At 41.2% G+C, this 13,294-nt stretch overlaps 1 protein-coding gene across 1 annotated transcript in view; it reads left to right on the top strand.

Moving 5' to 3' along the window:
• Positions 1 to 13,294, top strand: part of CPT1A (carnitine palmitoyltransferase 1A) — a 254,233-nt gene that overhangs the window by 118,465 nt on the left and 122,474 nt on the right. Inside the window, 3 exon segments of the mRNA XM_030201306.1 lie at positions 1,987 to 2,064; positions 11,335 to 11,382; positions 11,384 to 11,443. Coding sequence (XP_030057166.1) covers positions 1,987 to 2,064; positions 11,335 to 11,382; positions 11,384 to 11,443 — 186 coding nt within the window.

The raw sequence follows: 13,294 nt of genomic DNA, 5'->3' as shown, positions 1-13,294 counted from the left end.
CAAGTCTACTATTCTAGGTTTCAGGCTTAAAAAAGCCTTAAGCCTAAGTTGAGTAGCCCGAGAGACATCAGGAAAAAAAACATTTATTTTTGAACCACAGAAGCTCACATCTTTTTTTTTTTTTTTTTTTTTAGAAAAAAATGTCTAACACAAGTGATTTATCACTCTTATTAGAAAAAAAAAAAACATCAAAAAAATATGCCTAGTGGTAATTGTATCTTGAGAATCTTCTTTAAAAACATGGTTAAATCAACCTCTTTTGTTTTTAATTGGTCTATTCATTGCTGGTTATCCAAGAGCTTCTTCTTAGAAGGTAAGTATTAACAGTTGCTCAAAGAAATGGTTTCAGAATTGACCCAAGATCGCCTTAAAATTTTTCCTGAGGAGAATCTCTGAAGAAAGCAAATAAATCTGTGGAAAATTCAAAAATCTAACATTCCAAACCCTACTGCTATTCTCCAGCATCTTCATTTTAACACAGAGTATGTGGGAATCTTTCATGAAGGAACTAGTCTGTAGGGTAGTAACCTGTTCTTGAATAACTGAAACCTGTTTATCTAGAACCTACAAATTTGTGTCCATATTGACCATTTTATGCCATCCGTCGTCTGACCCCCTATGTATCACGTGAGCCCCAACTCCTTGCTGGTCTGTTCATGCCTCTGTATCTCTCCAGTGCCGTCCTTCTTCTGACCCTTGTGTATCATGTGACCCCCCCATGAGCTGCCATCTGACTTGACCTGGATCTGCATCTCCTTCTCTGCTATATTAGTCTCTGCTGCTTTCAAGACACGCACCGCTATAATTTCTTAGACCACTTACTTATGGTCTCTTTCATCCTCAGTCAACGTGTTTAAATGTGTCGATTGTGCAAGATCTACTTCTAGCAAGCCTTTTGTTGTTAACTTGGTGCTTCCATTCAACTGCACATTCAGTTAGAGTGCTTCAACCTTTTTGTTTTCCTATTCCTGTTTTTTGGGAAACAGACTTTTTTCTCTGAATCACCATCTACGCTCAACTCCACAACTCCTCCCAATTCATCCTTATATTCCCCTTGCTGATCTGTCTGTTGATCTCTTAATCATTCCTTGTCCGTGACCTGATTAAAGACCATGCCTGCTCTCTCCTGTGTCTCACTGAAACCTGGGTTTGGACAGGTAAAGAAGCCCACCTCTACTCCTGCCTCCCCACTAACTTTGACAGTCTCTTTGCATCCTGTACATCGAGATCAGGAGGTGGCTTAGCCATTATACATTCCTCAGACCTTAAAATCTCTGAAATTCCTTCCCCATTCACTTATCCTGAACTTCTGGAAGGGTATGAAAAAACAAAGCTTGTGGAATTGTTGGCAGATATTTCACGTTTAAAAAAAATATGAGGTGTGTAATGCCTTTGGCTTGCAAAACCAAGGGGGCAGTACATTGTAGGAAGTGAAGTTTTAATATGCATAGAAGAAGAAAAAAAATCAGAGGGAGCTTATGCTAGATGAAAGTGGCCAAACTTTATAATAAGACAGTAGCAAAAGCCATGAGGATGCTGTGCTGTATAGGCAGAGAAATAACCATCAAGAAGAGGGAGGTGGTAATGCCACTGTATAAATCACTAGTGGAATCTCATTTGGAGTACAGTGTACAATTCTGGAAGAAAGCTGCCAAAATTGCTCCCTTTTTGTGTTTGCAAAGCATTCTGTGTATTAAATATGATCCGCTAATGTCAATACACTTAGACTTTTTTTTGTCATTTTGATGAGTTTTGTATGATTCCTGATTTGTATGTTTATATGATGGGTTGGCATTAACTTCTGTTTTTTCTCGCCTCTTGTCTCTTGGGGTCCCATCCCTATCCTTCGTATGTCTGTTTCCCTATGTTATATTTGGTCATGTGTGTCTTTTTGCATGATCTTGGCCCTTTTTCATTCTCTATAGTACAAGTAGTGTTACTGGAGAACTGTGTGTTTTGATGTAAATTTTTCCATTTTTGTTATAGGTGAGCGACTGGTGGGAGGAATATATTTATTTGCGTGGCCGAGGTCCTATCATGGTTAACAGTAATTACTTTGCAATGGTAAGTGCATGCTGGTCAGTGTTATTTTGTAGTCAGAAAACAGTTTTAGAGAACTGTGATTTCTGACGATGTATTTCATCTTTTTATGGTGTAAAAGGAGTTGTACTGTATGCATGAATAGGTTTTCTTATAAAAGCATTGAGTTTAAAAAAAAATGTGAAAACTGTATTTTTATGCTATATGTATTATACTGTAAGTAAAAAGTACATATACAATAAAACTCAGCAGCTAAAGAGTTGATATCCAAATCAATTTAACTGGCCAGAAATGGCTTGCTGGTTAAATCAACTGTTTGGGGCCCACTGCAAATTTTCAGGGGCACTTTTAATTGGTTAGTAATGAAATGAAAATCAGCTGTTTTGGGGGTGGAGTTGGCACTTGGCCGGCTAAATGCCGATACTTAGCACTTAACTGCAGTGGTTTAGCCACAGGTGGGCCCGGCCCACCCACTTAGGGCTCAGGCCCACCCAACAGTAGCACATGTTTAGCGGTAGCTGGTGGGGATCCCATGCTCTACCAGCTGAAGACTTCCCCCTGATGGTAACAAAAACACTATTCTCCACTATACTGGCACCTGTACATGCTCAGTTTTCAGCACATGCCTGCTGCAGACTGCCAAGGTGGATAGAAGCGTTTTCCCACTAGCTGAGATTTTTTTTTTTTTGGGGGGGGGAGAACACTTGGTGCCCACCCACTTCTTGCCTAGGCCTACCCAAAATTTGTTGTCTAGCTACGCCCCTGCTTAACTGGCCAAGTTAACTGCATAAATAGGACTGCATAAAGTCACTCCTGTCTTTATGCATGATATCCCGTGGCTGGCTATGCATTGGCTCACTCTGGAAATTCAATGGCAGTTCCTGGACATGGCTCGGTATTGAGTTTTTGGGTTCAAATCCAGCGGTGGTATGCAAAATGCTGGTCAAACATCAGGCCCTAAAAGTTTCTGTCTTTGACTTGGGATTTAGTGAGACAATAAATTAGTGACCCACAAGTATGAATTGGTTGGTGGTGGTTTTACATTTCTTATATAATAATTCTCACCTTCAACGTTTTAATGTGCCTGGGACCGTGCCTCCCTCGGAGGTGGTCTGCTAGGCAGTTTAGAATGCACTGACATCAGTGATGTCACTGACAGCTGATTCCAGGGCAAGGGTGTTTCCCTACTCCTCCCCTGCCTGGGAAACAGCTGTCAGTGCCCCCCCTCGGCGCAACAACCAAGCCCCTGCCCTGCAAAACCGCGAGCCAGGCAGGGGGAGGAGTAGGGAAACACGCGTACTCCTCCCTCTGCCTACGAATCAGCTCTCAGTGCTCCCCCCTCTCGGCGCAACAACCAAGCACCGGCGCAACACCAAAACCCCTACCCCCCTCGATGCATCACCCAAGACCCTCCCCCCAGCGCTTTACCAAAGCCCCTACCCCCCCCCCCCCAGCGGGCACATCAACCCCCTCGCCACCTGCAGCCGCCAATACTAGCGCTGTCCGGCTGCTGCTGCTTCTCCTGTGGAGCAGCAGCGGCCGGTACAAAAAGAAAAAAGTCCAAAAAGAATTTTTAAACCTGAAACATGGCTCTGTAGACAGCCATCTGGCATCGGCTGTCGTCTCTGCAGCCGCTCCTCCTCTCCCCTCCACATCACTGCCCCTGCAGGAAGACCCTGGAGGAGCGCAGTGACGTCAGAGGGGAGAGGAGGAGCGGCTGCAGAGACAACAGCCAATGCCAGATGGCTGTCTACGGAGCCGTGTTTCAGGTTTAAAATCTTTTTTTGGCTTTTTCTTTTTGTACCGGCCGCTGCTTGCTCAACAGGAGACGTAGCAGCGGCCAGACAGCGTTAGTATTGGTGGCTGCGGGTGGCGAGGGGGTTGATGTGCCTGAAGGGGGGTAGGGGCTTGGGTGATGCGCCGGGGTGGAGGGGCTTGGGTGATGTGCCAAAGGGGGGGGGGGGGGAGGGTCGCTGGAAGAGAGGAGATAATATAGAGATGTTTAAATATATCAGGGTCATTTAATGTACAAGAAGTAAGCATTTTTGAAATGAAGGAAAACTCTGGAATGAGGGGGCATTCGATGAAGTTAAGAGGAAATAGGCTTAGAAGGAATCTAAGAAAGTATTCGTTCACGGAAAGGTTAGTGGAAGCATGGAATGATCTCACAGTGGAGGTTGTGGAGATGAGGACTGTGTCAGAATTTAAGAAAGCGTGGGGACAAGCACGTGGGGTTCCTTAGGAAAGGAAGAGTTAGTTCTTACGGAGGATGGGCAGAAATGTTATCAGAAATTAGGGAAGCTAACAAACTGGGTAACACAATAATAATGGGTGATTTCAATTACCCCGATATTGACTGGGTAAATGTAACATCAGGACATGCTATGGAGGTAAAATTCCTTGATGAAATCAAGGACTACTTTATGGAGCAGCTGGTACAGGATCCAACAAGAGAAGGAAAAATTCTAGACTAGTCCTTAGTGAAGTTCATGATCTGATGCAGGAGGTAATGGTCTTGGGGCCACTTGATAACAGTGATCATAATAAGATCAGATTTGATATTGGCTTTGGAGTAAGTACACACAGGAAATCCAATACATTAGTGTTTAACTTTCAAAAAGGAGACTATGATAAAATGAGAAGAATGGTGAAAAACAAAACTTAGAGGAGAAGCTGCGAAGGTCAAAAATTTACATCAGGCGTGGATGCTGTTCAAAAATACCATCCTGGAAGCCCAGGCCAAATATATTCCATGTATTAAAAGGAGGAAAGAAAACCAAACGACAGCCGGCATGGTTAAAAAGTGAGGTGAAGGAAGCTATAGAGCTAAAAGAAATTCCTTCAGAAAATGGAAGAAAGAACCAACTGAAAATAATAAAAAACAGCATAAGTCAAATTCAAAACGCTGATAAGGAAAGCAGAGAGAGACTTTGAAAAAAGATTGCGTTGGAGGCAAAACATATAGCAAAAAATTTTTTAGGTATATAAAAAGCAAGAAGCCAGCAAAAAGAATTGGTTGGACCACTAGTTGACCGAGGGGTAAAAGGGGCAATCAGGGAAGACAAAGCCATAGCAAAGAGATGAAATGAATTCTTTGCTTCAGTCTTCACCGAAGAAGATTGGGAGAGATACTGGTGCCAGAAATGGTATTCAAAGCTGACGAGTCAGAGAAATTGAAATCTCTATAAACCTGGAGGAGGACGTAATAGCGCAATTTGACAAATTAAAGTTTAGCAAATCTCCTAGACCGGATGGTATTCATCCCTGAGTACTGATAGAATTGAAAAATGAACTTGAAGAACTTTTGTTAGTAATATGTAAATCGTTAAAATCAAGCATGGTTCCGCAAGATTGGAGGGTGGCCAATGTATCGCTGTTTTTAAAAAAAGGTTCCAGAGGTGATCTGGGAAATTATAGACCGGTGAGCCTGACGTCAGTGCCGGGCAAAATAGTATAGACTATTATAAAGAACAAAATTACAGAGCATATTCAAAAGCATGGATTAATGAGACAAAGCCAACATGGATTTAGTGAAGGGTAATCTTGCCTCACCAATCTATTTATTATTTATTTATTTATTTATTTGTTACATTTGTACCCTGCGCTTTCCCACTCATGGCAGGCTCAATGTGGTTTACATGGGGCAGTGGAGGGTTAGTTAAGTGACTTGCCCAGAGTCACAAGGAGCTGCCTGTGCCTGAAGTGGGAATCAAACTGATTTCCTCAGTTCCCCAGGACCAAAGTCCACCACCCTAACCACTAGGCCACTCCTCCACTCCTATTACATTTCTTTGTGGAGTGAATAAACATGTGGGTAAAGATATTGTGTATCTGGCCTTTCAAAAGGCGTTTGACAAAGTACCTCATGAAACACTCCAGAGGAAATTGGAAAGTCATGTGATAGGAGGTAGTATCCTACTGTGGATTAAAAACTATTTTAAAGATAGAAAACAGAGTAGGGTTTTTGTCCTGTCCTTTATCTTACCTCTCTGTTCCCTTACCCTTAATTGTTCTGTCTGTTTTCCTGTCTTATCTAGATTGTAAGCTCTTTGAGCAGGGACTGTCTCTTTTTGTGTATGGTGTACAGCGCTATAGAAATGATAAATAGTAGTAGTAGTAGTAGTAGGGTTAAATGGTCAGTATTCTCAATGGAGATGGGTAGATAGTGGGGTTCCTCAGGGGTCTGTGCTGAGACCGCTGCTTTTTAACATATTTATAAATGATCTAGAGATGGGAGTAACTAGTTTAAATTTGCTGACGACACAAAGTTATTCAAAGTTGTTAAAATTACAAGAAGATTGTGAAAATTTACAAGACAACCTTAAGAGACTGGGCGTCTAAATGGAATATGGTGTTTAATGTGAGCAAGTGCAAAGTGATGCATGTGGGGAAGAGGAACCCAAATTATAACTACGTAATGCAAAGTTCCACATTAAGAGTCACAGACCAGGAAAAGGATCTAGGTGTCATCGTTGATACGTTGAATCCCTCTGTTCAGTGTGCTGCGGTGGCTAAGAAAGCAAATAGAATGTTAGGAATTATTAGGAAAGGATAGGAAGAGCAGTTAGCTTAGCGGGCTTTAAAAAAGGTTTGGATGGCTTCCTAAAGGAAAAGTCCATAGACCATTGGACTTGGGGAAAATCCACTATTTTTGGGATAAGCAGTATAGAATGTTTTGTACTTTTTTGGGAATTAAGATTCAAATAGTTTCAAACTTTGCCTGAAAGGTACAGTGGGGGAAATAAGTATTTGATCCCTTGCTGATTTTGTAAGTTTGCCCACTGACAAAGACATGAGCAGCCCATAATTGAAGGGTAGGTTATTGGTAACAGTGAGAGATAGCACATCACAAATTAAATCCGGAAAATCACATTGTGGAAAGTATATGAATTTATTTGCATTCTGCAGAGGGAAATAAGTATTTAATCCCTCTGGCAAACAAGACCTATACTTGGTGGCAAAACCCTTGTTGGCAAGCACAGCGGTCAGACGTCTTCTGTAGTTGATGATGAGGTTTGCACACATGTCAGGAGGAATTTTGGTCCACTCCTCTTTGCAGATCATCTCTAAATCATTAAGAGTTCTGGGCTGTCGCTTGGCAACTCGCAGCTTCAGCTCCCTCCATAAGTTTTCAATGGGATTAAGGTCTGGTGACTGGCTAGGCCACTCCATGACCCTAATGTGCTTCTTCCTGAGCCACTCCTTTGTTGCCTTGGCTGTATGTTTTGGGTCATTGTCGTGCTGGAAGACCCAGCCACGACCCATTTTTAAGGCCCTGGCGGAGGGAAGGAGGTTGTCACTCAGAATTGTACGGTACATGGCCCCATCCATTCTCCCATTGATGCGGGTGAAGTAGTCCTGTGCCCTTAGCAGAGAAACACCCCCAAAACATAACATTTCCACCTCCATGCTTGACAGTGGGGACGGTGTTCTTTGGGTCATAGGCAGCATTTTCTCTTCCTCCAAACACGGCGAGTTGAGTTCATGCCAAAGAGCTCAATTTTTGTCTCATCTGACCACAGCACCTTCTCCCAATCACTCTCGGCATCATCCAGGTGTTCACTGGCAAACTTCAGACGGGCCGTCACATGTGCCTTCCGGAGCAGGGGGGACCTTGCGGGCACTGCAGGATTGCAATCCGTTATGTCGTAATGTGTTACCAATGGTTTTCGTGGTGACAGTGGTCCCAGCTGCCTTGAGATCATTGACAAGTTCCCCCCTTGTAGTTGTAGGCTGATTTCTAACCTTCCTCATGATCAAGGATACCCCACGAGGTGAGATTTTGCGTGGAGCCCCAGATCTTGTCGATTGACAGTCATTTTGTACTTCTTCCATTTTCTTACTATGGCACCAACAGTTGTCTCCTTCTCGCCCAGCGTCTTACTGATGGTTTTGTAGCCCATTCCAGCCTTGTGCAGGTGTATGATCTTGTCCCTGACATCCTTAGACAGCTCCTTGCTCTTGGCCATTTTGTAGAGGTTAGAGTCTGACTGATTCACTGAGTCTGTGGACAGGTGTCTTTCATACAGGTGACCATTGCCGACAGCTGTCTGTCATGCAGGTAACGAGTTGATTTGGAGCATCTACCTGGTCCTGTAGGGGCCAGATCTCTTACTGGTTGGTGGGGGATCAAATACTTATTTCCCTCTGCAGAATGCAAATAAATTCATATACTTTCCACAATGTGATTTTCCGGATTTAATTTGTGATGTGCTATCTCTCACTGTTACCAATAACCTACCCTTCAATTATGGGCTGCTCATGTCTTTGTCAGTGGGCAAACTTACAAAATCAGCAAGGGATCAAATACTTATTTCCCCCACTGTACAAAGGAGGTGGTAGGACTTCTTGGTTTAAAAGTGTGACTTATAAATAGAAAGAGCAGCAAGTGGTGTGTCTGTTCATGTCCCCCTTAAAGAGAATGCGTTGAAGGTTCTGTTTCGGTGGTACCTTACACCGGATCGTCTCCAGCGCATCTTTCCGAACACACTGGGCTTGTGCTGGAGAGGGTGTGGCCATAAGGGGACTATGGGGCATGTGTGGTGGGGATGTGTGAAGATTCGGGCGTTTTGGAAATCAGTACATCATCGACTACAGAGTTGGGTGGGGTGTGTGGTTCCGTGGACCCCCAAGTTTTTCTTGTTCTCTGCAGACATGCATGGCTTAAAACCACATCATCAAGCTCTGATGCGGCAGGCGGTGGGGGCTGCTAGAATAGTAATCGCAGCACATTGGAAGCAGAAGGGGGTTCCTCCCATTAAGAAGTGGGAAAACAAGTTGACTTACATATGTGAAATGGAGCGGCTGATGGCCGACAGAAAACATCAGCTGCACAGATGGCAGTCTATATGGGAATGCTTTTTGAGAAAGTAAGCTCTACAGGTCAAACGAAAGATGAACTGTTACATTTGGACTATAGGGTCAAAGAGCAGGGGTATGGGAAGGTCAGGGAGGGTGGGTTGTCGGGGGGGTTGGGGGCTAGGGATTCCAATTGTTCATTTTAGTTCCAGTTAATCAATACATGTAATATAAAAAAATTTAACATAAATAAATAAAAAAATTCAGAAGTTACCTATGGGAAAGTTACAATGTAAATGTAGCGTGCTGGGTAGGTGTTTATTCTCTTTCTACTATCCACACCAGAAGCGCATTGTACCCAACGAATATGAAGCTGTATTGTATTGATATTTGGTTTAATAAAGACTTCTTGTAAACAAAAAAAAAAAGTGTGACTTATAGTTTGAAATTTCATTGTACATATTTTGTGATGTTAAGGTGTAAACAGGTGTTTTTTTTTCTAAATGAAGAAATCCCTAGATTCCTTGTAGCTAGAGAAGAACCCAATGTACTATTGATGTCTGGATTAGCTTAGATCGACATGTGTGGATCTCTCCTGTTCTGATTTGGTGATTTTCTTTTATTTCAGTGTTTATTATTTACTGGCCTCAGGATTTTGTGGACTAAATCAGATCTTATGTTATTAATTATGTATTAACCCCCAGATTCTGTAAATGGTGCACAAATTTTAATGTGCACATTTTTAGTGCACACACAACTAAATTGGTTAATGAGCCAGTTTTCGCTAATTGGGTGCTTGCAATCAGTCCAACAATTTGGTTTTGCAAATGCGTCTTGCTAAGCACTATTCTATAAATATTCGTGCGCAAATCTTACAGCTTGCAACCTGAAAGGGGGTGTGGCCTTGGAGAGGTATGGGTGGGTCAGGGGCATTCAGTAAAGGTGCTGAATACTGGGGATCTGCGCCTAAATTACACACCAGGGTTTACGCCAGGTTTCAGTTGGTGTAAATCCCTGCACCTAAAGTTTTGTGCGTAGATTGTCTCTAAGCACTGTTCTATAAATGGTGCCTAACTTGGATAGAATAGCGTTCCCTGTGGATTTTGTTCAGTGCCTTTTATAGAATAGCTGTCCCTGTGGATTTCATTCAGTGCCATTCTTTGAGCATGATTTACTGAATCTAGTTTTTTTTTTCTTATGTATTTCTGCCATTCATTATGACGTGAATGGAAAAGAACACACTTTTAAAAGCAGATGTAGAACAAAGTTGCCACTGCTAAACATAGAGAGATTTTCAGCAGCATTATTTGTACAGTGTTGCTGAAAATCCACATAACTGCTGTAGCATTATACAGTAGTAGCAAAGCAAAGTGAAGGTGTTTACTCAATGTGTGATATTCTGCTGTGCTCTGTAAAATTAAGTGGTGTAATTTAAGCCAGAAAAAAGCTGTCATAAACTTAAACAGCATAGCTTTATATATAGCAGCTGAATATTGTCACTGTGTACATAAGTGGTGGTGGTCAGTGGTCTATATGTTCAAACAACACTGCTGACTATATGGGTAGCAGCACTGAATATATATTTGTTTTTAAACTCCTTGGCTGGCATTAGAGAAAAAAAAGACTGCCAGGTTTAAAAATTGACCTGAGATTTTTTTTTTAGCACAGACAAATATATTTTTACTGCAAATTATATAAGTAGCTTTTTTTGGTAAACCATGCTAATATTGTTGCTTACATGAGTTTTATTGCACATGCCCTTTTGTGTTGAAAACCTCTAGGTCCTTGTTTACTAAGGCGCACTAGCGTTTTTAGTGCACACTAAACTTTAGCGTGCGCTAACGCTAGTGTCTCTAGCATTAACACGCTAATTTTAACACACACTGAAAATGCTAGCATGCCTAAGCGCGGCTTAGTAAACAGGGCCCTTAGTCTAGAATGCCTGTCCATTTTGTGCAAGTATCTCTTTTACTGTCTCTGATAGATATTCATCCAGACTTTAAAGGAAGTAAAGTCTCTATATTTCCAGACATTGCACGATGGACACAACAGAGAAGAAAAAAATTTTTGGATATGAGACAAGAGTCCCTTAATATAGGGGCGGTCTTCCAGCTACGATTCCCATGCAAATGTATCTGATATTCAAGGAGAAAAAATATATATCTTCGAACCTGACCAATTGCGGCCCTTCCTTGATATGAAGAAGGAACCAGATTCCACTCCAAACCATGAGTCCTGAAAAAACTTAAAATTTAGAAAACTAATGCTTGTCTTCCTTTAATTACTTGGTTAAGCCAACTTCCTTTGGTTTTTCAATCCACCTTGATCTCCTTATACAATTCTAGTGGACCTATAAATCCATTTTCAATATAAGATTGATGTATAGATTATTTCCTTTTATTTCTGTTGTTTGAATTGGATGTATCTATTCAAAGAGGTTTATCTTTGTTTAAAATTGAAATTAATAAAGAAATATTAACATACTGTCTCTGATAGGATTACTTGTACGTCATTCCGACACACCTGCAAGCAGCCCGAGCAGGAAAATGCTATCCATGCCATCCATCTCTACAGAAGGAAACTGGACAGGGAAGAAATAAAGCCGGTGGGTAGAGTATAATTTAAGTGTTCTCTTAAAATATCAAGATGAAATATCCCTCTGGTTGCTATCATATAAAGATACTTTCTGGGATTTATATAATTTACCTATTCTAGAGGATAAATGCAGCCAGCTTCTCTTACTTGAGCACACAGCTGTAGAATGGGCTACCAACACACTTGAAGACGATGAACGAATTAACTAACTTCCGCAAATCTCTGAAAACCTATCTCTTTAACAAAGCCTACCACGATAACTCCTAACAAACTATAACGCAACACCTACCTGACTCAGAATGTCTTGTTTTTATAACTGCTTGACCAAATATGCTTGTTTTACTTGTTTTCTTTGTAACACCGACTGTACTCTTTACCCTGATATGGCGATGCCATAACAGGTCTTTGTAAGCCACATTGAGCCTGCAAGTAGGTGGTAAAATGTGGGATACAAGTGCAATAAATAAAATAAATAATGTGCATTGTTAATATAATACCAGTTCTTTGGGATAGAAAACCCTGTGGTCTCAGTTCTTGAGAGTAACCAGCATTTTGAATATAACCTAGGTTTTGGGGGTTTATGGGATGAATTGATGGAAAATCCTGTCAAATATGTTTACTTGATTATGAATGATATTTGTGGTTTTAACATTTTTTGCAAGAAAAATTATTTTAATATTACTTAAAACACATCAAATAAAAATACTCTTGTTGAAGTCAATTCGACATCAGAGGGGTCAATTTTCAGCAGTAGTGGTGACCATAAAAATTTAAATACAGAAGGAGAGTGAATTGAATTTAGCTCACACCTTTCTCAAAAGTTCAGTGTGCATTACTTTCAAGAATAATATATGTTTTTACTGTCCTTGGAGGGTTTACAATCTAGGGGCCCTGTTTACTAAGGTGCGCTAGCGTTTTTAGCGCACACTAACTGTGTAGACACCCATAGGAATATTATGGGCATCTACATGGTTAGCGCATGCTAACACGCCTCTAGCACAGCTTTGTAAACAGGGCTCTAGGATTTTACCTGAAACAGTGGAGGTTTGATGACTTGCTCATGATAACAAGGAGCATCAGTGAAATTTGAACATTTTTCTTTCATTCTCAACCCAGTTGCTCTGTCCATTAGGCTGCTTCTCCTCCACTGGTGTATAAAATTATTATTTGTATTAATCACCGCTGTATGTTTAGGCAGCAGTGCTAAATATACTTGTAGTGTGGTCACCTCTGTTGCTATACAGTTGGTTTAAGCTTGTTCTATGTTTACACCTTTGCTTGAAAATAAAATACATAAACTGTAATAGTCCATTAAATGAATTTTTATAATCTAAAAAATTGAAGTGCCTGTTATAAATAGCCCCCCAGATAACCTGAGAACTAATACCAAAATAGGACTCGCAAGATCAGATTGATGAAGCAAGTCTTAATTAATTTATTGTCAAAAATAACAATTACGCTCTTGCAAGAATGGGTGTCTCTAAAAACAAGCAGACACACCCAGTCCTTAAAGTTGAGAGGTTATATAGAGGGGCATAATCGAACGTTGCCGGCGAAATAGATCGCCGGTGATCTATTTTGGCGGCGAAATAGATCGCCGGTGATCTATTTTGGCGGCGGCGCAACAGCTGGCCGGAACTGTATTATCGAAAGGCAAACCTGGAGAAGAATTTAAGAGAAGATGTACACAAAAAGTGGAACAGACTGGGACCAACCCAATTAGAAAAGTGCCTAGACAACCAAGGTGGAAAAAAGGAAAAAAGTATTTTTTATGTAATACTTTTAAAGGAAATGTACATCTTTTCTGTTTTTGTATCTAGCAGAGTACAGGAGAAAATGCATTTGTTTCTCTTTTTACTAA

The sequence above is a fragment of the Microcaecilia unicolor genome, chromosome 4 (genome assembly GCF_901765095.1).
Source record: "Microcaecilia unicolor chromosome 4, aMicUni1.1, whole genome shotgun sequence".
In the NCBI taxonomy this organism is placed as follows: Eukaryota; Metazoa; Chordata; class Amphibia; order Gymnophiona; family Siphonopidae; genus Microcaecilia; species Microcaecilia unicolor.
Note: the sequence above shows the minus strand (reverse complement) of the source record. Positions and strands in the feature narration are given on the sequence as shown.